Source organism: Balaenoptera borealis, assembly GCF_965194805.1.
Source record: "Balaenoptera borealis genome assembly, chromosome: 1".
Taxonomy (NCBI): domain Eukaryota; kingdom Metazoa; phylum Chordata; class Mammalia; order Artiodactyla; family Balaenopteridae; genus Balaenoptera; species Balaenoptera borealis.
In genome coordinates, this window is record NC_138860.1 from 152,670,780 (window position 1) to 152,697,333 (window position 26,554).

At 39.9% G+C, this 26,554-nt stretch overlaps 1 protein-coding gene across 3 annotated transcripts in view; it reads right to left on the reverse strand.

The window, feature by feature from the left end:
- ELAVL4 (ELAV like RNA binding protein 4) overlaps positions 1-26,554 on the reverse strand; it is a 143,520-nt gene that overhangs the window by 86,019 nt on the left and 30,947 nt on the right. For 2 of the 3 annotated variants that reach the window (XM_082371419.1, XM_082371418.1), the window contains exon 1: positions 1,066-26,070. The exons of the other annotated variant lie outside the window; for it this stretch is intronic. In XM_082371419.1, coding sequence (XP_082227545.1) covers positions 1,066-1,182 — 117 coding nt within the window. In that variant the 5' untranslated portion in view covers positions 1,183-26,070. Of the gene's footprint in view, positions 1-1,065; positions 26,071-26,554 lie in introns of those variants that run through there. 3 annotated transcript variants of the gene reach the window in all.

Sequence of the window (26,554 nt, forward strand, 5' to 3'; positions counted from 1 at the left end):
ATACATATATATACACACTTTAAAAATACAGATACACCATAAAACAGTATCTGTTGGGTATACAACATGAGCTATTAGACTTGAATATAAATAAATTCAGCTATTAGAAATGAAAGTACGTGAAATAGAAAAGTAGAAATGTTAAAACTATGATCCCATCAAGTGGAACAATACTGAATTAAGTAAACTTTTAAAATAATTTCTTGAACAAATGTATAAAGCGTCCTACAAGTCACAATAGTACTACAGTATCCCTTGAACTGTGTATGAAGGACAAATTCACAGGTTAAGTGCTCTAAAGAGCTCAACATACGTACACAGGGCAGGTACAGGTGCCCCAAATCAACAACAGAAACTCTGAGTATGATCTCACCAATATCAAAATACTGTGAAAAGTAAACATGAACACAATGCTGACTAACACACAAATAAAAACAGCTCACTGGGAACAAAAATATTTACTGTGTATTTCTCTGGAGGTTATAAAAGTCAGAATTTCTTAAAACCCCTTTCTTCCATCCATACTAATCTCAGCACATTTAGTGAGCCATAAATTAACATTAGGTATATCAAAAGATATTCTGGCCAGTTTTCCAAAATAGTAACTGTATATTACAGTATAAACAATTAGCTGGTTTTGCTAGGCTAAAAATCCATGCAGTTTGTATATTGATCACTTTTCCAAAAACCTCCACTCTAAAGCCTTTCAACGGAATCCTCAAACAAATGCACAAATGTCCTCAGAGGCCTTTTCTCTAAAGACAAAGGCAGAATCCTATTGTTGGGAAAAGTCAACCTTATTATTGCGTTTCCAGTAGTACCATTCATCTTTCAGAGTGAGGGGCTGACCGCTACATCAGTGGTGTGACATTTGTAAAGCAACAGATTCTTAACATATTATCTCAAGAATCAGGCAGGCGAGTCTCCCAGTCATGCATGATATTTTTTTTCCGCCACAATCCTCCACCACCACAGAAAGAAACTTGTCTCACTCAAGCAGCTAAGGCAACCTAAAAATGATATCCCAGAGCTGTGGGGCTGCCAGTGCCGCTGTATCCTTCTTACCATAAATGAGCAGTTTCTTGACTCATTAATAACAATTTCCCTTAAAAGAAGTAATCTCATATCAGTCAGCCCCTCGCCACCATGCACACATCCCAAAGGTTGCAGATATCTCAGCATCAGTCGCCGGCAGCCAGCTTTCCCACACAGAGTCCAGATGGACTGTACCAGAAGCCAATTCAGCGTTAATAACTACCTACTCCGCGCAGTGGAGAAGCCTTACGTGGCACAATGGGCTAGGAAACAGCAGCCGGCTGAAACTGCAAATAAAAAAAGACAACCAAATTCTCCAAAAGCACCGAAAGGAAGGAACACAAATGGAAGCGTGAATTCTATTTCCTTGACTTCAATGAGAAGAAAAAAAAAAAGAAAGAAAGAAAGAAAGAAAGAAAGAAAGAAAGAAAGAAAGAGAAAGAAAGAAAGAGAATCCTTCATAAACACAGGAAAAAAATGAAGGGGGAGGGAAACAGATGCTGCCCAGAAAAAAGTGACAAAATATTACCTCATTATTTAACAAAGCAGCATTAAGCGTCCTGCTGATTTCAAACATCTTGCCACAGATTTTGTTTTAAGAGAAACAGATAGAATCCTTTGCAAAGCACTCCGTCTGCAAAGGGTTCTTCAATTTTCTTGCATGCCACGGAACAGTCAATATATTATTTCCCTAGAGTTCGCACATTAAAACCTCTAGTCAGTGAGCTGAATTTTCCCCTTATCTCACACACAGTAGACGCCTGTTATATGTACTGCTCTCTTTGCAAGAGCAGCCTGCCCCAAACATGGCTGGTGTTTCAACTACTCTTTAAAGTAACAGTTCACTGTATAACCACCAGGTGGGTAGAGTGCACAGATTCAAATGAACCATCTTAAAAGACTTTTTTTTTCCCCTTGGAACAGCTTTTGGGTGTAGGATGTGACATGAGAAACGCCAGCATCCTAACAGGCATCTGTCTTGTATCTCTCTCTGTATCTTGTCAAAATAAATAAATAAAATTCCCTCTCCTGACTTATAGTGAGGAAACAAAACAAAACACCATCACCAATTCTAATAAGAACTGTGAAGAATGAAACACAAACAAGCTTTGTTTCATTCAGCAAAGGATGAAAAAGGAAAATCCAATCAACGCAGAGCAAGGGGGAAAACCAAAAACTTCATGGAGATATTTTCTTTTAGCAAAAGGAGAGAAATATTGACAAGTGTGATAAACACCCAATTCAAAAGTAGGCATATGAACGAAGCACACACAAGATGGAGGCAAGAGTTTAAGGGTGTAACTTTTCTTCATAGTAATATTTGATATGATCTTTCATGATATGAAATAACCAAAAGCTTAAAAGTAAAGACACTGAAAAAAACAAACAAAAAAGCCTTGAGCACCTCTTTTTAAAACACAATTATAAACAACCACAACAGCAAACTAATGATATATATTTCCCCAGTGCTGTTCTTTTCCCCTAAGATCTACCTCAAAGTGGAACATTTCTGTTGTGTACAATTTTGTCTGTATAGTTAACTTGGCGTCTCCTTTGTACAATTCTATTCCAATTAATCTGCTCCTCTGCCAGGAATAAATAGAATGTCTCAAGTTGAAAGCCCCAAGTGATGAAGGGATGATGTTAAAAGGATAAAGAACCACCCGGACAAAAATAAACCCCATCACTTATATCATTATATGACCTGTTTTTAAGGAGGCTTTTACTACTCACAGAGTACGCATGCACCATTCTATGTTCCCTCATATCTAAAAGAGAAACCAACATACACAGATACCTGGGATTTTGTTTTCTTGGCTGGACAAAATTAAAGCCCTGAAACTTCCACATCCTCTTGCAAACACGGATGTCGATACTAGTATTTTTCCAGCCCATCCGGCAACATTTAGCCATATACAACAGTGACTGTCTCCTTCATCTTTAAGTCAAGTCTGCATCACTTAATACCATTTAACCTCCTCAAATATATTAAGTTTCAAGTGACAATTTTTAACTGGGGAGTGAGAAGGAGGAGTTGCTCTCATCAAATTCTGGTTGTATGAAATAAGCTAATTTGTACACTCACCATATGTCTTAAACACTAATTTTAAAATGTCACTTTCTTCAAACATTAAAATGTAATCAGCCTAGTAAATAAAATATTCTCGAGTTTTCTTGCCTTGGTGATAATTTAAAGAGTGTTTATCTCAAGGTAACCTCTCTATTTTGGTTACCAAGGAAGGCTTTTGATTTGTAAAGGGAAAAAAGGAGATATTGGGGACTGGGGGAGTGAGAAGAGAAACCACAACTGTACGTAGCTGCACAAAGGAAAATAAGATGAAGCGGGTTTTTAAGGACCCATAGTCTTGTTACCCTAAGGCAAATCCAGCCAATCAATACCACCCATTGACGGTCTACCATCTGCCATGCTACCCAGCGATGTGGCTAAACAGACCTGTTCCATATGACCGTAGCCGGCTCATTTTCAGTCGATTAGAGCAGTTCCAGAGCATTCACATGCAATAGCACAAAACTCCAAGTCAGACTGAGCCTCTCTCTTCACACCAGTCCCTCCGAGCACAGCTGCAGACCTTTTCCTCCTGTTCCGGGTGTCTGGATTACCTCTTCTTACCCCTCAATTGAATTATCAAAATGGGGTGGGAAGGTAGAGTGAGCAGACACTCACATATCCACACACACACACAGATAATTGCTGGCCCTTCTTCACTGTCATGCAGAAATCGGGAATTCCATGTGCTCTGCCCTAATGTGATTATTGCACACCATTTAAATAGCGTCATCAGTGACTATGACCTGACATTTTCGTGTGGTTCAATTTCTTTTTATCCTCTCTCTCTTCCCTTGAAAAATAAACCTGAGCTGCTGGCATTTCTTCTCTTAGGGAAAATACAGTCAGTATGCCCAGACAATGGTATACTATATTTAAGAGCTTCTGATAAAATTTAAAGCCTAATTTTCCTTTGATGAATTGTGGTGTTGGTTTTGTCTTTTTTTTTTTTTTTTCCTGCAGAAACATTAAATCAAATTTTGTAAGAAAATGCAAACATACCACAGAGGAAAGAACGATGTGCCAGACTGACATGGCGTCTGTCAGTAGGATCAGGAATTCACTGTTGATGTGCTACTAGAGGTATATGACCTGACTGTGTCACGCCTTTCTCTTTCCTAAGTAGTTTTGTATACTATGGATTGTGGGAAAGGGCTAGAAGAGTGCTACTGTGTGGAGAAATATGACAAATGGGTGTATAGTCAACTTATATGACCAAGAGTTCACCTAGGCAGGTAAACTAACTTAAGGGTAGATCCACACTTGATCTGACTGTTTTCTTTCCATACTCCTAAGCCTGTGCTAGAACAGCAGCTGAAAGCAGAGGCTTCTTTCCAGAATCAATGCATGATTTTTCAAATGTGCCTTTGCTCGCACGCTTAAAGCACTAGGGTGTCTTTCTGGGAAAGAAAATTTAAAGGACAGGAAAACTGCCTTACTTACAAAATTCTAAAAAACGGTAAGTACACATTTATCAAAGAAATCTAATTTAAGGGAGTCCCTGTCTGGACTTTTCACTGATATATTCTCATCATAGCTTAAGAAAACTCAGCAGGGTCAATGTGCAAACACACAGAGATTTCTGAAGATCTCTATATTAAGGGATTTGAAGCCTTTTCATTTCAGTTCAGATGAGCTTTACTAAAAATAAAATAAATAAAATAAAAAACAAAGAAACAAACAAAAAAACTCCTTAGTATAGATATAAATCTTCACAAATCAAAGGCCACTGAATAAATGAAATATGGAGTATCTACTCATACCACTAAAGGATGCAGTGTTTAACGAGATTAATACAGTATTGACAATAATTCAATGTAGGGCCTTTTAAAACTCTGAACTCATTTATAATTCTGTAACTACAAATAAACAGATGTACTGTAAAAGGCAAGGAAGGTAATTTGTGGAAGAAGGAGGAAGAGGAGGAGTAGAAGGAAGAAGGAAAGGTAAAGGTAAAGGGGAGGAGAGGAGAGGGAGGAGAAGAAGAAATAAAAATAGTAGGACTTACAGTGTGAATAAAAACTGCTCTTTTACTAGGAGTCTACTGTACATCAAACACTGTACTAGGCACTTGACATGCACAATCTCACTCAAGTCACAATTGTTATAACTAAGAATTCTTCTAGAAAGGTGTTTGACTCATCTAAAAGTAAGATCTCCCCTCCTCATACCACAGAAGAATATGCTTAGTAAATATGTGTTGAATAAATGAGAAAGATGGGCACAGACTAGAAGAGAAAGCAGAGGGAAGATGGAAGGTGTGTTTGACTTTTCTCAAAACAAACGAAGTGAGAGAGAAACAAAGAATTAAAGCTACAAATCACAAAATCTTAGACGGCAGGATTAAGTCCCCAGCCCTATCCCCTACTTCCTCTTCCAAAACTGGCAAAACTCCTTACATAGAGTATCTGCTCAGCAAACACTGATTCATTTAACTTCTTTGTCCTCCGCCCTTTATAATACAGAGCATGGCTCCAGGCAGCACTCCAGTCATGGGGAATGAATGAAGATCAATAGTTGCCCTCATCACCTCAAATACTATCCCAAGGCCTATTTGTTTTGATTCAACTAGGGGTTGCTGAACACCTTCTCAGGGGGAAATGATACGCTAGGCTCCTTAATCTTCAGTTTCCCCATCTGTAAAATGGGCACAATAATACTTCTCTTAAGGTTTGTTGCCAGAATTAAGTAGATATAGGTTTGGTGGAGGCAGCACTCTAAATGGTAGCTATTATTATTAACGTGGAAAATAAGGAAAAACTGTATGAATTAGTACCTGGCTACAAGATAAGTCAATCTTGTTGAAGAAAAAACAATTCAAAGCCTCTCTAAACGATTAGAGCATAAAAAGACAATAATAACTAAGAAAGGCTAAAAGGTCTGTTCCTGTTCTAATGAAAAATGTCTGCTGCAGATAAACATTTACTTAGCCCTGTGTGCAAAGTTCAGTGCTAAAATCTTAACATGAAGAATAAAAAGAAATAAAAGTCACAGTGCTCACCAAGGAGCTTACAATCTGGCTAGGAAAGGAGCTTCATTTTTATGCATAAATCCTAATAGTATAAGGAAGAACGTAAAGAGAATAGTATCAAAATGAAATACTGACAGGCAGTCAATGCTGAGGATACCACCTGAGTGATGGGGAAGGCTTCATGAGAGAAGCTGGAACTGAAGCTAGGCTTAAAGAATGATAGGATTTGTTCTGGACAGTGGAGGGTATTTCATACAGGAACAAAGGTCAGGGAGGAGGGCAGGAAGGGGATAATGGCAGCCAGCTCCTTCTAGCTAGAGCCCCTCTGAGGTCTCCTCTGAACCTATCCCAACCTATTCCATTTTTAAAAGTTGTAAATAGAGGAATATTATGATATGATGACTGTGGGAAACAGGACCTCTTATACAGTAAGTACTTTTATGAAAAGAACAAGAATTAGCATTTATTGAGCATCCACTATGTGTCAAACATTGCATTATGTGCTTTGCCTATAAATCTCATTTAATCTCACAACTCTGAGATTCCCAATAAGAAAACTAAAGATTAGAGAATTTAAGTGATTTGCTCAAGATCACACAGCTAGTAAGAGGCAAATTTAGGTTTCAAACTTATATATGTTTAACCTCAGTCCACACTCTTTTTGCTATAAATTCTACCTTATATAGAAAAGTGTAGATCTAAAAAACTTAAATCTTATTCTCTGTTAGTCTGTAATCAGAAACTAACATTCAGAGTAATGCTGTTGCCATCTGCTGACATTTAAAACAATAACAATAATTTTAAAAAAAGAAAAAAGAAAAAAACATCCACCTAACTTACACCCGTAATTTTAGTATTTTGCCACCAGGTGATGATAGAATCCTGGTCCTGTGAAAATTACAAGGGTCACGCTTTTGTCTGCTATTATTTTGTGTGTGTGCTATTCCCTCCTCCATCTCTGAAAGTAAAGGTAAGAGTGCCTGATCTTCAGATGGAATCATCTACTAAAACCCCAAGACATTAAACTTTCCAAATATTTTCCAAATTTTATTTATCAAAAATTCAACTGTGAGCATAATTCTGAACTTCAACAATTTTCAAACAATTCTATTACAGATTGTTCTCAATGAATTATAGTTCGTTGTTACTCTCACACTGTACTGTGAGCTTGCAGGGTAGAAATTGTATGTTATTTGCCTTATATCCCCAGCATGTAGAATATCAGTACCTTGAACATAATGGGCACACAATAAAAGAACATAAATAATTGATTCCAAATATTTTAGAACTTTTGAACCAAATGCTTAGGGCACAATGATTTGGTACTTCATTCATTAATACATAATTTTCTTTTTCAAGTCACCCTTACTGTTTGCTGGGTTATTGTAAAAAGCCCTTTTCTGAGGTTGGTCATCAGCAGAAGCATTTCTCTCAGTGGTCAGGCACTTCCTTCTGCCTTAGTCAGGCACAGTCTACATTCATTATAAGCCTTGCCCTGCTCAGTAGCCTAGTTTACCGTTTCAACCCTCTTATGCCTAGGAAGGTCGCTTCCTTTCTCTACAAAAGGTGAAGGAAAAAAATGTGAAAAACAAGAGAGGCATGCTATATAACTGTCAGAAAAAGGCAACTCTCCACTTGACCCTTTTTAGTCCTTTCCCTCGCTGACTCTGAAGCTGGGGGAATGATTTAACTACTTTTAGGCAGAAGAGTAAAGTTACACATTAGTGCTGAGTAGCTCATTTCCCTTAGCAACGCCTTAGCAACAGCAGCTTCAAGTTCAAAATACCACCTTGAAAAGGATCACATCTTTAAGGAGGATGAGTATTTTTTTTAACGTAAGATTTTTGAACAGAAGTTGTAACATTATAACCCCCAAAGCCTTGTAGGCTACAAATACCTATTTCATGCTAACCTTCCTCTATGATATTATGTGGTAACCATAAAGATGCTGGGCTCCTGTGAAATTTCAGTGCCTGGAAAAGCCCTGGTCCTACTCTGAAATTATTCACAAATACATAACTTTTATTTTATCAAGGCACCATTAATCCTAGGTAATTACAGAAATTATACTTAAGTTCTTTTAAAAGGGTTATTGTTATTGACCTCACTATTCAGTTTGCTCCCTTACTGAGAAGAGTGAATAACTAAAATCATAGTTTTAAAACCCACATCAGGATTTTACAAACTATGTTACATGTAACTTATGGTTTTGTGGACAGTTTCAAGAAAAATATAAAAAAGAATTCCAATTTTACCCCAAACTGGTACTTACTGATTTTGTTATTCAATACTTACCTTGCCTACTTTATTATCCATAAAATGGATCATGGGATAATCAAATAATCATCACATCTGATTTTTTTTTACACTGCCAATAAAATGAGAATGCTTGCAGAAGGCTTTGCTAGCCTTCAAAAACCCTAAGAATGTAAACTGTGTGGGTCATATATGTTATGTATATTATTAAAACTTCCACCTTATTCAAGAATTTTGAAACTCTTGTCGTCTTAAAGATTTCACAACTCAGATAATATACAAGCTACTGCTTGAAATTTGTTCCTTATTGTCTATCAGCATATGGGTACCTTGGGGTACAGGGAAACAAACTCCACAAGGGCGTGGAACAGTAATTTCAATGGAATTCTTCACTGTTAAAATTTATTATCAAGTAAGACTACACAAACTATGTGTGCCAATTACAAGACACAGATGGGTAAAGGACAGATTTTTCCCCTATATCTTTTACTTGGTATCAGTATATAGCCAAACTGTGCCATCCACCTAACATGAAATTTTACACGTGTCCATGTATAAGGGTATTACTGAAGAACATTCCTAGAACAATGCCTCTTATACACAGGAGGTGTTCAATGTGTGTTCTTGAAAGTAAGATCCATTTTAAATCACAAGGGAACAGAGAGGAGCCAGGAGATCTCAAAGTCAGTTCCATCTCTACCGCTAATAATTCTATGACTTTGGGCAAATCACTTCTCTTTGGGCCAGAATCTTCTTGAGTAAAGAAGAAATGAAACTGGATGCCAGCTCTAATATGTCAGGGTCTATATATAAATAGTTTTCAATTAGCAAACAAAATTTTTGGTAAGGCTAACTCAGATTTTCAACTGACATTCCAGTATAAGAATACTGGCTAAAGGGAAATCAAGCTTTTGAAGGAGATTTTAAAATCTGCCACAAATGAAGAGCCAGATTAGTATAATGTTCCTCCAATGTCCACCCTGGTCACTAGAGTTATTTTAATAAAATACAGAACTGGAAATGGTAGGTTAAAATCATAAAACCAACGGTTTTGACTAGGACCTTGATTAAGTCCAAAGATGCTCTCAAGTGTTATCATACTTAAAATGCAGACAACAATAATGCCTAGGGTTGTGAAGATTAAATGAGATAATGCATGTAAGGCATGTATTACAGGGTATATGGCATACGGTTAAGTACTCAAAAATGTTAACTATGTTTTATATTAGGTTGAACACATGAAATTGTTTTTACAGGTCAAAAGCAGTCAAATACTGTCAATTTCACATGATTCAATCTATGTTCTGTTACTTTTTACCTGAAAAACCTTCATGATCCTCACTGCTTAAATCAAATCCAACTATGCAGTATGGCGTTCAAGCCTCCTTATAATCCAACCTTCGCTTAAGCTTCCTGACTTCTCTGGGATATTCCCTTTTATATACACTGCTCTAAACATGCCACTCTATTCTCCTACATGGCCCTTCTACCCCATGCCTTTGTTCCTGTAGTTTCATTCCATTTGGAATGACTTCTCTCCCTGGAAAATATACCCATCCTTCAAGGCTTCAACCTCACTAGGAAAAATCAGCTGCTTCATTATCTGAGCTTTTATAGCAGCTTGTTCTTCCTGCCTCCACAGAATTCATGCCAGAGCATTACCACAGTTGTTTACAGGTCTGTCTCCCAGAGTGTTTTCAAGGTACTCCAGGGCAAGGATTGTCTGTCTTTGCTTCCCTCCAGGTGAGCACAGTGGCTGTCTCATAGTTGGCACTCAGTAAATATTTGTTCAAGTAAAATGAATACATTCACGTGGCAGGTTAAGATATGGCCTCTCTTAGAAATAAATGATAAATAGATGAATCCCAAAGATGACTCCAAAAAGAAAAATCTTTTGGAATCCACCCTTCCACAGAATCATTTTTTCTGATGTAAGAAATTCCTGCTAAAGGACAGTCTTTTTCCCTCTAAGAAATGTTCAAGTGACTAAAATCAGAAACTCCAAAGTGGAAGTCGCTCTTCAGAACAAACCCACGAGCTGAAGCCATGAGCTTTCAACAGAGCCATTGTTTTATTGCTAGAGGGGGGAGTGCTCTGGTTGCAACCTTCTTTAGTGAATATAACGTGAGGGTCTGCACACTGAATTCGTGCTTCTAGAGCTGGAGAGGTCTTCAGTCACGGAGAACTCCAGTGAGGCCTGGATGACGTGGAAGGTATGGAAAAGAGGACGGTATGGCTGCTGTTGCAGCTTGGAGCGTGAATTCATCACCTGCCCACATTCCCACGCTCCATGAAACCACGACTCTGGAAGAACTCTAGGAAATGCAAGTGCTTAAGAGAATTAATACTGTATTCTAAATATTATCTAACGAATGTTACTAGCTATATAGACAGTAACATTAGTTAATATTTAATATGCGTATGTACGTATGTGTAAAGTTAAATCATTATATAATTGCATATAGATAGATATATAATTAGTTTAAAAGGAGAGAAACAGTTCTGCACTATAGGAATATCATGCTATTTATAGCCAGTTTGTAACTCCAGAGGATGTACTTTCAAACTTTTTTTCCAGCAAGTGATTTTTCGAAGTAAAATCTTAGGCAAACCTCTAACGTATAAACAAATAAAATAGTGCTGGTCTCCTGGTGGGGGGGAAGAGTGGGCCCCACTAAACATTTACCCCACCCTCACATACTTCCTGGGGCACTCTGAGGAACTCAGCAACCAGTGAGGAAACCAATCTAGTCTAGTCTGAATGATACTGCAGTGGGTAAACGGTGAATTGAGAGTCAAAAGACTTGGGTGCCAGCACCAATGCTACCACCCTTAGGCCCAAGCCTCCTCATCTATTATATTTAATTTAGAGCCTTTGGTAATTGCTATCCAAGATTCTAAATGGAATGTCTCAGCTTCTGAGGCTTCCCAACCACACAGGTTTATAGTGCTTACTCCTCTCATACTATCTACCTATGTTAAAGCTTCACAATTAATCCACTTCCCAATTATTCTTCACTTACAGAGACACAAACTTTAACAATTAATAGTGGGACAACGCAGGTTTCACAAGAACCCAGTGAGGGCTTGGAAAATAAACCTGGTGTCTTTTTTTTTTTTTTTTTTTAACATCTTTCTTGGAGTATAATTGCTTTACAATGGTGTGTTAGTTTCTGCTTTACAGCAAAGTGAATCAGTTATACATATACATATGTTCCCATATCTCTTCCCTCTTGCGTCTCCCGCCCTCCCACCCTCCCTATTCCACCCCTCTAGGTGGTCCCAAAGCACCAAGCTGATCTCCCTGTGCTATGTGGCTGCTTCCCACTAGCTATCTATTTTACGTTTGGTAGTGTATATATGTCCATGCCACTCTCTCACTTTGTCACAGAAACCTGGTGTCTTGATCTTATCATTTAAGCTATACCTCTTTTAGTTGAGAAAAGCTGTCTGTAAGTTTCTCAAGAGTCCTGCCAACTGCTTAGTTGTGTAGATTATATCTCCTTAACTTTTCTTATACCCACTGCTACTGTCTTGGTTCAAGTCTCTGCATCTCTTTCCTGGATTATTATCATCCACATATTCTTACCCCCAATTTTGACTGAATCCCATTTACCAACCACGGTGACCTTTCTAAAATTTCAATCTAACCACATTGTTTCCTTGATTAATATCAATGTCCATCTCCTCTTCTACTGTGCCCATCCCCTTCTCTACTGAGATTTTCAGTGAGTGGTCTGCGAAGGGGTACCCAGCAGACCTCTAACAGACTCCACAAATTTATAGGACATTGTTTCATGACACAAATACAGGTAAGTTCATAGTCTTCTTTTTCATATCTGTTTCTCTTACTAGGCTTGAGCTCCTTAAGGGTGGGGTCATATCTGATTCATAATCAAATGGTTGAATAAATTTAAAAAATGTAACCTTCCTTAAGCAAAGCTTCCAAATAGATGTTTTTCTCATTTTTAAGCTGTAGAAAGCTATAGGTAGCTCCGTTTCATTTGCAAAGTGCTTTCACATAATAACTACTGTCTATTGAGCATAAATGCTCAATAAATAATGTGTCAGGTACCAGTCTTAGCTCTTTACATGCATTAACTCACTTAATATCACAATAATCCTATAAGGTAGGTACTATTATTGTTATCCCTGCATTGACAGATGAGGACAGCTAAGGCAGAGAGAGGTTAAGTACACATACATTAACTCATTATAATCATTCAACAAACACTTTCAGAGTATTTATTTTGATATTCACACAACCAACCATGAGAAAGACAGGATATATACAATCATCACTTTGAAATAAGGGCCAAGGAGAAACCATGTCTTGGTCATCCTTGGAGATTCCTGGAGTATCCAGAATAGAATCACATTCAGTCAATATCTGTTGAATAAGTGTTGAATTAGCGCTCCTGAAATCTGGTAGTGGGGTTTTCTACATCAACCACTTTCCTTGACTGATGCTTGAGAGAAGGGACCCCACCTTCTCTTGGTCAAACCCAGACACTTTTGAGAGTGCAAGGAAGCTCTATTAATAATTACATGTAGACAACAGGCATAAACCAGTACTGTCCAAGGTAAATCAGGTTACATGGTCACATTACTATAACCAACTTAACCTGATACCTATTTATGATGTTGACAAAGTTCCTGGTGAATATGTGCTGGTATGGGCAACCTTGCTAAGATACTTAGCAGAGCAATATGTGAGGAGCATTTGGTCAAAAACTGAAAATAAGACAGGCCATTATCCAGAAAGCCCACTGATAGTCACACTATACAAGAACACTCTCTGGAACTACATTCAAGGAAACAACATTTAGGTAAATAAAAAAGTATTCTTGTGTATGTGTCTTTGTACAAGCTATTCTCTCTTCCTGGATCATAACTTCCCCTGCTTCTTCTGCTTGGTGAACACATACTCACCCCACAAAATCAAGTTCAAGTATTAATTTCCATAAATTCATGCAGCATATATTTATTGACCACCTGCTACGTGCCAGACACTAGGGATTCAACACTAAACAAGGCACACAAATCCCCTGCCTTGAGAGTTTACATCGGACTGGGAGCAGACAGTAAAGGTTCCCAATTTCCCCCAGACAGAATTAACAGTTCCCTATTTGACATCTCACAGAACTTGTTCCTCAGACTATTCCATTCCCCATGGAATTGCAATTACTGCCTTCCATGTCTACCTTCCACTCAAGACTGTGAGCTCTTTTAGGGCAAGAACCAGTCTTCATCTATGTCCCCTGTGACTGGCACAGTGTGGGGTTACCTGATTGAACTGAAGGCCACATGCCTCCCCTCTCATGATGTTACACCCTGCGAACATTCCCTAGAGTTCACTGCTTGATTTCTGAATATTTAAAAATCACTAAGCAGTTCCTTGGCACCTACAATGTACTGTTCTTGGTGCCGGGATATGGGATGCAGCAAGAATGTGACATGGTTCAGGATCTTTGAACATTTACAATCAGACTAAGGAGTCCAGGTTTACTGATGAGAATAAGAACAGAATGAGACAAGAGAGTACATAATCAAGGACTAGATCATGTGGGTCAGATCCAAAACATTCCCCAAGTTCAGAGAATTGAGATGTCACTATGGGCCCAGGGACAAGGGTGAACACAAGCATTACAGAATATCATCCTTCATTTTTAGCCCAGCAATGCTGCCAGGTGCTCCCTGGGGTTCACCGCTCTCCAAAACCATCCCCAAATATGCCAGAATATCCTTACACGGGCCATATCCTCTCAAGATTTTATGCTTTTGCACAAGCTGGTGCCCTGGGTTGGGATGCCCCAATACCCCTAATGTGTCTGACAGTCACTAAGATTCAGCTCAAATGTCACTGCCCTTGTGACACCATCCTTGACCTTCCCAGGAAGAACTAACCATGCTTTCACTGTGTGTCCAATCCTGCTCCTTCTCCCACATACATACCCATCATACCCTGGGGTCTTCACATATAATTGTATCCATCACATTTATCTATGTGTCCACCTCCCCTACTAAGCTGTGAACTTGTTGAAGGCAAAGACCCTCATTCATCTTTGTATCTCAGGCACAATGCCTGGTACAGAGTTTGTGGATGGACAGATGGATGAATGAATCAACATACAGATGGGGTCAGTTATAAAGGGCTGGAGCACACCACCCTCTCCAAGAAAAAGCATCAGCTGACATAACCTCATATGGTCTAGTGAAAGAGTTTGGAAGTGTAGATAATTGGGTACTAATCTTGAATTCATATCTCACAGACCTTAAGCAAGTCACTTAATCTCTCTGGACCTTAAGTAGTCTTACCTATTAAATGGGGATAAATCATGAAATCCCTACCTCACACAATAATGACTGGGAGTTCTAAATGAGATTATAGAAGTGAAAGTGCTTAGAAAAAAATGTTATTTCAATTTAACACGACTTCAGGGGAAAAAGCATCAACCATAGTAATGTTATCTAGAGATATTTTTAACGAAGGCCAATACTTTTTTTCCTTCCAAACTAACACATGGCTGTGCTTTTTCTAGGCTGTTAAGAGAACAAATAGGTGACAAACCTCTGTGTTGGCAGTCTCTGGGGTGAGTTTCTTTTTCTCTTGCTGGATAGGAAAAAGAGGATTTGTCCTTTTTATGGGTCAGGGGTTTCAGGTCTCAAGGTCTAAACATTTTTGATGGCCTTGAACTAATTTCAGCCACCATCGACAGAATGGGAGTGGAAAAATCCCCACCACATCTGCCTTGTCAGGTGGTAGAGGAAAGAACTTTCTAAATAGCCTCATTATTGGTCCCAGCTGAATTCTGCTCCTGTTCCATGATGCCAGCAAAAGCATTTTAGTAAGATGCTGCCAGCATCAAAAGCAGATCCACTTACGGCTTCCTGTAAGCGTATCTGCAATGGCAGAAGGTGGCGGGCAGCCAGGTGTGAGCGTGCGTGCTAAAAATCTCCAATACGTCAAACTGGAAGAACAATCTATGAAATGAAATTCAACGTTCTATTTCTACTCCAAGAACTCAGTTTAAGGCACCAGAAGTTCAGTTGGGTAACTCAGCTCCAGTTCTCTGCTGCTTTACTGAATCAGAGAATCTCAGAAATGTCCTCTCATTCTTCTAGCTTGAATGCCCCCCACCACACCCCAACAGGACATTCCAAACAGAGGGTCCCTGGGCTCTGTTTATACAGCTTAAACAAGAGGATCTTATTCACTTCTTTTCCAATAATTTGCCCAGTGTTCTGGCCATGGGGCAGGGACTATCATATGTCCACCAAATCCTGTCTCCTTTTCTGCCTGGCCACCCAGCTAGGCTACAGTGGGGCTGAGTAACTTGAGTTCTGGAACATGGGTAGAAACGATCACTTCTACACCTGGTCCCTAAACAACTTCTGTATGATGTTTTATCTTCTCATTCTTTCCTGCCTACTCAGTAGATGCAGAGGGTCCAAGGGAGAACTCCGAGGCCCTAAAGGAAAGCGGAGCCACTAAATGGGAGGGGCTGGGTCCCTGAATGACAGCAGCACAGCCTCCTGCAAATCCATGTTGAACTCTGGTATGAGTAAGAAGTAACCTTGTTAAGTCTCTGAGATTTGAGAGTTGTTTGCTACAATAATTCACCTATTCTGACTAATACAGACTGTCCCTTCCGTTTTTCAAATGGCAGAACCACACTAAGTGTCTCAGAAGTTATTGTATCGCCACCTCCGTTAGAAGCCTGAGTGGCACATTTTGCATATAACATTTTAGTATAGCTCCATGTACTACTACCTCCTGAAAAGTGAAAAGGAGTAGTGCAGGAAGGCAGGGGAAGGGGGTATGGGAAGGAAGGAGGGGTGGGGAAGGCTACATTTTTTTCAAGGACCAGTGTCCTTATGCATGTGAGTTTCATTTATCCCTTATAACGGTGGTCCCCAACCTTTCTGGCACCAGGGACCGGTTTCGCGGAAGACAATTTTTCCACGAACCGGGGCTGGGGGGTTGGTTCAGGGGGTGATGGGAGCGATGGGGAGCCCCAGATGAAGCTTTGCTTGTTCGTCTGCCACTCACCTCCTGTTGTGCGGCCTGGTTCCTAACAGGCCGTGGACCGGTACCAGTCCATGGCCCGGGGTTTGGGGACCCCTGCCTTATAACATCCTAATGAGACAGACAGAACTATCACCATTTTAAACAGGAGGAAAAGGAGACTCAGGCAGGTTGATGTACAGAACCTCTGACTGAGCCTGCTTGGCCTCTGCCATTTTCCACTGATCTCAGCACCATAATCATCCAACAGCCTCCTGTGGACAGACCTTCTCACAATCTCCACCTGCCTCTCTAATGCCCAAACACCAACCTCAGAATCCCTGTTGCCATGCTTTCCACGCTGGGACCCCAAATGCCAGGTTTTTACATAACTGTTAAAACAAACAACCGAGTCCCTTGGACACTGGGATTCCCCACTTGGCTGTTCTTCCGCAGGTGGCCTTAGCCAGCAGCTGCGTCCTCCTGCACCCGGCTTCATCCTTCCCATCCGGGGTAGCATCCACTGAAAACACACACCCACCCCTCCAGTTCATTCTAACTACAGAAAGGGTGAGAAAGATGTTTTTAAGAAGCCAACACTTGAGACAATGCTGAAATTAAATCAAAGTTAAAAAACCATATATCAAAAGTTTGTGTTTTTTAAATCACAATTAGAAACTATGAAGGTTATCTTGGAATCTAAAAGGAAAAACTTCCAAGGTAAAAATGCCTTATCTCTTTAACTTAATTTGGCCAGTTTTTAAGAATCTGCATTAAGTACCCTCCTCTCTACTCCTATGGCCTCCCGTTTCCTTTCCTCCATTACAGCACTTTGCACGCTGTAATGATGGGTTTATAGGTCTTCCCTTCCCGCTACGTTGAGAGCTCTGCAAGGCCAGGGACCATGCCTAATTCTCCTCTTTATCCCAGTGCCCAGCAGAGTGCCAGATAATCCTTGAGGAGCTAGTTGGTTTTCAGGGTGGCTTTGCTATGGAGTCCTCAAGCCCGCTTTGGGTCAGCACCATCAGCTGTTAAATAGGGCTATGGCTGCACCCTGCCTGCTTCACGGAGTAACTGCCAACCCTGCGTAGGAACCAAATACAGTCATCTGAATGGATCTGAAGTGTCACTGCTGCTCGCCAAGGTTTAAATGATTATTCTACTGTCTAGCATCTGGAGAACAGGATCTGTAGGAGGATGTGAGAGGTGCTCGTTGGCTATGTGGGTGGGTGCTCTTTCTTGTTTCCTGGTTTCTAGTACCCTGCGTGATCCAAGGAGCCTGTCCATCCTCAGAGGTGGAGGACATTTGGTGATTAACATTATGAAAGTAGCATTACCACTCTGCTAAGACCTGCAGACCAGGAGCTGGCTTTCTTTTATTTCAAGAACTTTATGAGGTATAAGGTCGTACATTTTTAGATCTCATACTTTGTCCGAGGTTGCATTGTTAAATATTTGTTTCCAATTTTGACATTGGCTGGATCTATTTGTGTGAGGGCACCAGATCTGCGGTGGGGAAGATTGAGGTTCAGAATTTCATTAGAGATGCTTGCGTTAGAGTTGGTCTACAGAGAGAAGCGATGACCTCCTGAAAGGATTCTACGATTCAGATATTTTATACAAATGTTAATGAATAACTCAGCACGGCAGGAAAGACAAAACTAGCACAGTAATGCTGTTCAGGTATTATGTGCTTTTGCCCTTAATTAAGTGATTTCAGGAGCCCAGAAGTGAGTTCCCAGCGTAGCAAAGACCTCTGGCTGCAGTGACATCACAATGCTAATGCATCCTTTACTCCTGGTTTAGTGGAGGACAGGCCACCTTCTACCCACCAGTCCCATTTGTGAGGATATTTCCAGTCCACAAAAAGCTATTTCTTACAAATAAAGCAAGTGCTCTGAAGCACTCACAACTCAAACCCACAAAAGGTACCCAGAGCATCAAAGGAACCATAAGAACAATTTTTCTAAAACATGGATCATGGGACTTCCCTGGAGGTCCAGTGGTTGAGACTCCGTGCTTCCATTGCAGAGGGTGTGGGTTCCACCCCTGGTCAGGGAACTAAGATCCCGTGTGGTCAAAAAAATAAATAAAACTCAATCAATCAATCACGGATCATCTTCAATGATCTTGTAATTTGCATGTCTACTGGCTCTAGGAACCAGGATTTAGTAAGACAGTAATTTAGTATATTAGTCAGCGTGGACTATCATAACAAAATACCATAGACTGTGTGACTTAAACAACAGAAATTTATTTTCTCACAGTACGGAGGTTGGAAGCCTGAGATCAGGGTGCCATGGGTTCTGGTGAGGGTGATTTTCCTGGCTTGCAGATGTGATCACCTTCACGTTGGCTGTGGACTCACATGGCAGAGAGAGAAAGAAAAATCTCTCTCTTCCTCTTCTTATAAGGCCACCAAACCTATTGGATTAGGACCCTACCCTTATGACCTCATTTAACCTCAATTGCCTCCTAAAACCCCCATCTCTAAAAAGAGTCACAGGACTTGAGGACACGGGGACAGGGAAGGGTAAGCTGGGACGAAGTGAGAGAGTAGCATTGACACATATACACTATCAAATGTCAAATAGATAGCTAGTGGGAAGCAGCTACATAGCACAGGGAGATCAGCTCAGTGCTTTGTGACCACCTAGAGGCGTGGGATAGGGAGGATGGGAGGGAGACGCAAAAGGGAGGGGATATGAGGATATATGTACACATATAGCTGATTCACTTTGTTATACAGCAGAAAATAACACAACATCGTAAAGCAATTATACTCCAATAAAGATGTGAAAGAAAATAAATAAATAAATAAATAGAGTCACATTGGGTGTTAAGAGCTTCAACATATGAATTTTGGAGGGACACAATTCAGTCCATAGCAACTTTCATGTAGAAAATTCAGCGTCTCCTTCAGGTGGTTACAAGTTACATCACATCACTAAGGTGAAATTCACAAAAATAAAAATATATTTGTCCTCAATGGGTTATTTTAGCAAAGAATTTGTAAAAGTAGAATCTAGGAGATGTATTCTGTTTGTTCATAGCCGAAGTTGTAAACTATACTTCTTTGGAGATTGTGAGAAAAGAAGCAATAGAAAGTATTGGAGTGAAGGGCATGAACACCAAGCATCTTTACTCCATAACTATCTGTGTCTAGTTAGTTACATCCTGGCTAAGTCCCTAGCCCTCTCTGTGCCTCTGTTTCCTCATTATACCAAGCTGGTTTAAATAAGAAAACACATTCATTTAAAATAAACCATGTTTCAGAGTTCCATTTCTGGGTGGCTGTTTTGGAGATCCAAATCAGTATAGTGACCGGGAAAAGAATCTCCTGCCCCAAAGGGGGATCTACATAAGGAAAATAATGGATGATAAAATAAATATCCTTAAAATTGTGGGCTCATTTTCTGTAGTTTTAAGCTGACAAGGTAATTGATTGCCCCTCTACACCCACCCTCTTCCTTGGTACTAGCATTCTCTCTTTGGAAAAATAGATAAGAACAATCAGTAGCATTTGGGAATCTCTCCCTTTAGCTGAAGAACAGCCAAGGCCAAGGAGTGATTTGAGGGCCCCAGAATGAAGGACTGGCCTTGGATCTGCAGAGCCCCTGAGACAATGCACTCACGCTACAGCAGCCCCCAGACCTCTGGGATAATACACAACCTCCCCTCTCTGAAAAGCAAGCAACAAAGGAACACTGACCGCAATCCAATTATCTGGGGGGTGCACCACTCCCAGGACAGCAGGAGGGAGGGGCTCGAGAGCTCACAGCAAGACCAGCTCTGAAAATGTATCTCTTACACAGAATGCAGGCTTGAAAACATTAATTCCATTGCAGAGAGTCACTGAACAATTTCCCAAGGATTCCCAAGATCTCTTGAGTCATGAAAGGCATCCTTATTACGTTAGTATGCTAAAGGGTTCCCCTGCATATACTATTCCAGGAGATAGCAGGGAGAGCATAAAAAAGCTGAATGATTCCCAGGAAATAAACAAAGAAATACCTTTAAAGCTTATCTAGTTATACCTCTCTTTGAAATCTATTTTTTTTCAAAGCCAAATTGGAAAAAAAGTTTACACCAGTTTTGGGGAAGGTACTACAGAACAAGGTATTTACAACTCAAACAATTTCAATGTTCCCTTATACAACTAAAAAGCACCTTCTAAACTAGACATGCTTATCAAACCGTAAAATAAGAAAAAAATATGAGTAACCATTTATCTGGGACTTTTCTAAGCTTAAAAGCAACCAACAAGAAAAAATATTGATACAATGGACTACATGTAAATTTAAAACTTTAGTAAGACTAAAACACTAAAAATTATAAGAAAGATAAGCTAGAAAAACATTTGCCACAGATATAAAAAAGGATTACTGCTTTTACTACTTAAAGCACTCACATAAATATATTACAAAAGACATCAATATAGACTCAGAAAAAACACGTGAACAGTTACCTATAAGAGGACTTAAAACTGGCTAACAATGGGACTTCCCTGATGTTCCAGTAGGTGAGACTCCGAGCTCCCACTGCAGGGGGCCCGGGTTCAATCCCTGGTCAGGGAACTAGATCCCGCATGCATGCCGCAACTAAGAGTCTGCATGCCACAATTAAGAAGCCTGCATGCCGCAACTAAAGATCCCACATGCCGCAACGAAGGTCTCATGTGCCGCAACTAAGACCGAGTGCAGCCTAAATAAATAAACAAACAAATAAATAATTGAATAAAAGAAAAAGAAAAAAAAACTGGCTAACAAACATTTGGAAAATATCTAACCTCATGACTAGTTTAAAAAACATGCACATGAAAACAACACTGATAAGGGGAGGTCTCAGTATCTATCTCCTCCTTCACTGCTCGCTTGAAAAAGAGGCTTGCAGGAATAAATCCAGTCAGGTTCAAGAGCTTTTTATTGGCTCACAGTCTCAGAGGGTAAATTTTTTACTATGCCATGCATTAAATATTATCAGTTTTTAAAGTCTTTGTTCATTTGTTACATGTGAATAAAAATGTAACCTCATCTGTTAAGGAGATGATATTGAAATGACATTTGGACAGGTCTATAGCAGCAATGATAGGGCAAATCGATAGGGCAAATAGTCTTCTTTTGCTCTGAACAGGTCTTTGCTCACCATTCTGATGCAGATGTAGGGAAAAGGGGTAGGGGGCAACCTTATTTTTAGGCTCTGGATGCTTCTAGGCCCAGCAAAAGGAATCCTTTGCAAGGTCTAGCCCAGGTTACAGGGGCTGAAGACGGAGCCCAGCTGTGCACCTCTGCTTGCCGTCATCCTCTGCACTTACATGTCTCTGTGTGACCCTATAGGAAAATGGGCCCAGAAGAGCATTCAGGTGTTCTTGGAACTCTGGCCATGTGTCAACTTTATATCATCCCCTTATCAAGTGAGATTCCTTTATTCATTCAACAAAAATGTCCTGGGCACCTACAATGTACAGGCATCATTTGAGTCAGCTATCAAAATAGCTAATGCTTTCTTTTTTTTGGTCTATTTCACTTTATTTTAAAACCACTTGATTGAGGTGATCGTTTTACAGATGTATACTTAGCTAAAACTTTTGAAACTGATCACACTAGCAAGGGTACCCTCACACAGAACTTGCAGTTATATACGTTTTGGAATGTGGGGATGAAATTTTTGCAGTAATATGAAGCAAGAGCCTTAAAAATGTTCCTACATTTTGACACAGTATTTGAACTTCTATGAAACCATCAGGATAATAAATTGTTTTATATACAAACATGTTCAGTATAGAATCATGTACAGGCCCATGCTAGGCTAGACCTACAAAGATGAAGGTGACATGAGGATACAATAAAAAGGCAAATAAAATAAACTAATAGTAAGTTGTAACAGGTGCTATGAAGAAAACCCACAAGGGGCTAAGAAAGAGAACAGGACCTACTTGAGACAGACATTCAGGAAAAGCCTACACATTCAAGCTGGGACCTAAGGGATGAGAAAAAAGTAACCATTTGAGAGCTGATACGTGAGCAGCTGATCCAGAGGGAGTGGCCAGTGCAAAGGCCCTGAGGCAAGAACATTCTGGACTTTTTCCAGGAACAGACAGGCCAGTGTGGCTGGAGTATGACACCCAAGGCAGAAGGAGGTATGAGGTGAAGTCAGAGAGGAAGGCAGAGCCAGATCATATAGGAAAAATGCTTATGCTGTTATGTTAAGTGAAATCAGGAGGGTCGAAAATTGTGTTCACAGTATGATCTCAGCCACGAAAAAATGTGCCCAAAAAAGACTTGGAAGAAACATACTAGAATGTTAACAGTGGTTATGTGGGAGAGGCACAAAAAGAGTACTGGCTTTGGAACTAGGAAAAAAAAGAATGTTATATCCAGGCTTCACTACTTACCACTTAGGGGGACAGTTATTTAACTTTTCTAAGCCTTAGTTAGCAAGTCTACAAAGTTAGGATTATCTTACCTATCTCACAACAGTGGCTGACACACAATAAGCATGTCTTACTTAAAGAGCATTTTTATTATTACTACCATTACTCTTGGATAAGAGGATTATGGGTGGTTCATCTTCTTTATACTGTTTTATATTTTCCTGATTTTAAACACTTGAACATGTTTCTTTCATAATCAGAAAAATATAAACTTTATTTTTCTAATGTTCTGAAGGCTAAAGGAAAATGCACTACACTGTGTTCAACCAAATGCCTTTCCACTGCAACAAATGCATTTCCACTGGCATAAAAGGCATTCAAGGCAGCCCCAAACATTGAGAGCAATGCAACATTTATAAGGGACCTTTAGCAATAAAGGTTCAACTATGCAAACATGCAGAGACTCACAATTAACTTGAAATATCAAACAAGTTGTTATTGACCTTTTAGGAGTGTCAACAATGCCTCAGGTTCTCTACAAAATACAAAATTAAGAAACATGGCTGCCCAGTTTGGTCCTAAAACAACCTTCAGAAACCTCTTTAAAAAATCACAGTAAGCATTCTTCTTTTTGCTTAAATACAACTGATGTTTAGATTTCCCAGAAACTGGGAAGATGTTAGTAGCAGTGCCCTGGAGAAATTCTTGATTTGATAATTTACTTCCTTGAAAATAGAGTTTTCACCTAAAATTCTATGTTTAATGAGAAATAAACTGACTGATGGACCTAGAAAAGGCTTTGGTGCCCACCTGCAGGTAGCCAGAGATATGTTCATCCAGAAAAAGCGAGCAGGGAGATTTGTAGTAGGACACACCTGGATTCAAGTTACAGTTCAACCTTCATGACTCCAGATGACTTAAATGGTTACATAATCTCTTTTAAGTTTCTGGTTTCCTCACCTGTGAAATACTTTGCAGGATTAGTAACAATGTACCTAAGAAGACTTGTAGAGTGCTTGGCACCAGGTAGGTGCTCAAGAAATGGTAGTTGGTATTATTCTCCAGGGGAGGTTATTTCCTGGCCAGTTCCTTTCACCTCTTCTTATCAAAAATGCCCAAATCCTAGGGTAACCCTTGTTCCAAAAGGCTGACTCTTTCTGTGGTTCATGTTGGTTCAAGGCACAGAGAATAGGTTGATTCATAAATATGAGTAGGCAGGTACAAAGGCAAATAGGTAGTCAGGTAGAAAGGCAAGTAGGTACAAAGAAAGGGAGGAAGAGAAGAAAGGAGGTAGGAAATCTGTCCCATAGTCATAGATCAAATACTAATTCTAACTAGCAACCCCATGTATGGAAATGAATACCACCATGTCTTTCAAGCCAAAAGTCTGGGCACAAGGTCTAAAAAGCGCACTATATGGAATGATGGGTCAGAATATCTGAAATCATGACTTATACAGAAAGTTGTCTTAGTTGTGGAAAAGCATGTAAATGGCTCTGTAAAACCCATCTCCACTGAAAGATGTAGGGTACTTATTAAAATTCATATTCCTGGGTTCCGGCCCAGATTCACTGAATCAGAATCTGGATTAGAGGTTCAGAAATCAGTGTTTTAACATAGCTCAGCAGATGATTCTTGGGCATGGCTAGAGCCACTGGTCTAGGGGAAACAGAACTTAGTGTCCTTGCTTAATAGTACTTCCTTCAGCTTGTGAAGATATGCTAGTGAAAATTGGTGTGCATCTACACTTCATCCACCAGAGACTTCTCTTAACCTCTCTTTCTCCATGTGCTGTTCATTAACCTTCGTGCTGGGTATTCTAACATTCTTGAGGAACCGTCCGATCCACCAGAGACAAACTGAATTCAGTCTGAGGCATGTCTTGCTATACTCTAATTTTTGAAAAATCTGTAATTATCTACATATGGCAGCTTGAGTAAACAGAACAACGAACAATCCAGAACACTGCTCTCTCAACCTGGGGAAGGAGGTTTATGTTTTTGTCTATCATCTCTGGGCTCTTTCAGCACCTCCACAAGAGGGCAGTCAGGGGAAAGTTTTACTTGTGTCAGAAAGCCACTCCTTAGAAGCTCTTCTAATCTTTGGATCAAAAGATGGTTCCTGGTTCTTCTTAAAACCAAGAACAAAATCAAATATCAGACACATTAAGTCACACCTTTAGAGAGATACATAATTGAGTACTGACTCTACAGAATATAAGTTTTAACTAAAAGGGCTTTGCATATAACTTCTCTCATTCTCTCTGCACCCTGACCCTCTCATCTGTCAGGTCCATGAATTAATTTCCCTCCCATCTGGTGGCTCACGGTCTGGAAGGAAAGGAAATACAGAGAGGCAAGTGTTGTGGCATTGTGGGGAAGCCAGGGAAGGCTGCCCGGTGGAGGTGACATTTGAACTGAGACCTGAAGGATGCATAGGCAGTGACAAGGCTTTCTGAGGAAAGGAAATGGCATGCAAAGACACAGCAGCATAAAAGATCCTGATATATGCAGAGAACTAAAACAGCTTTGCTAAGACTTTCGATTTTGTGGTGGAGATGTTAGGGAGCTACAGAAGGTATTTTGGCAGGGAAGTGACACAATGAGATTTGTGAGTTAGAAATATATATACATACATGCATGTTTGAGAGAAATCATACAATGATGAAATTCATAGAATAACTGCCTGAGTACATCTCTCTCTCTCTCTCTGTGTGTGTGTGTGTGAAATCAACAATATATTATACCTTTGAACTCCTGTACACAGTTCTTTCTATAAGCAGCTGGTCCCTAGAATTGACTCAGAGCTGCTCAATATTCTTCATCTCTGGAACATTCATCTTTCACACTGATGGCTTTTGCCAAGGTGTTCTCATGTCTGAGCCCTATAAGCTGACAGAACTGACTCCAGGGTCAGTACAAAGTTGGGAATGCTAGGGCCAGCACTCAATTACGTTTAATTAACCTCGCTGATAGGCGTAGTTAATGTTAGCAATATTTAAAAACTGCACTAGGACTTAGAATTTCTCTGAGCCTATATGGGATATAAAGTGTGAAGATAGATAGATAGTCAAGAAAGTGCTTCCAGCTGCTCTAACCATCCTGGATTAAGGTCAGAGTTCAGAATAGTCATTTCAGTGGAAAGGAAATCAAATCAAACCAACCCTAGAGGTTTTAAAATATGATGGCATAAGCACTTTTAAGACAAGATTAATAACAAAAGAGAGAGGGGCAAGGGTGTCTTTGGGGAAGTGAGAGGAATAAAAACAAGGGTATATAACGACTTCACGATTCTTACTGAGAACCTACTCTGAGAAAATAGACTCAACTCAGTTGAAGAACTATTTACTGATATATATATATATATATATATATATATATATATATATATATATATATAATTACTATTAATATTCACAACTAAAACTTTACATTTGTTTAGCACTTTTGAGTATGCTTTTGTATGTATCAGCTTTCCAATAACCCTGGAAGTTGCTACTGCCATAGAGGCTGTGATAAGCCACCCAGATCTTCCTTCAGGACTGAAGGGCTCAGTCTCCTAGAGAGTCCTCAGCTGACTAAAGAGAGTTGTCTCCCCCAAGGTCATGCCCCCTTCTTGGGGCACCCCACATCCAGTGACTGGTCAACATAGGGTATGAAGACCTGACAACCTTACCCCGACTCAGGACACTTTTGAAGGGCTACCTCAGCTTCGGAGGTCCTCTTGGGGCTGACTGAGGCCTTCAGTGAGACTGTACTGCAGCCCCACTTCTCCCTCTGCCTGATCCTGCTTCTTCCCCTCTCCTCCCCTCCCATCCTCTCCCTGGTGATGATCACGAGAGCA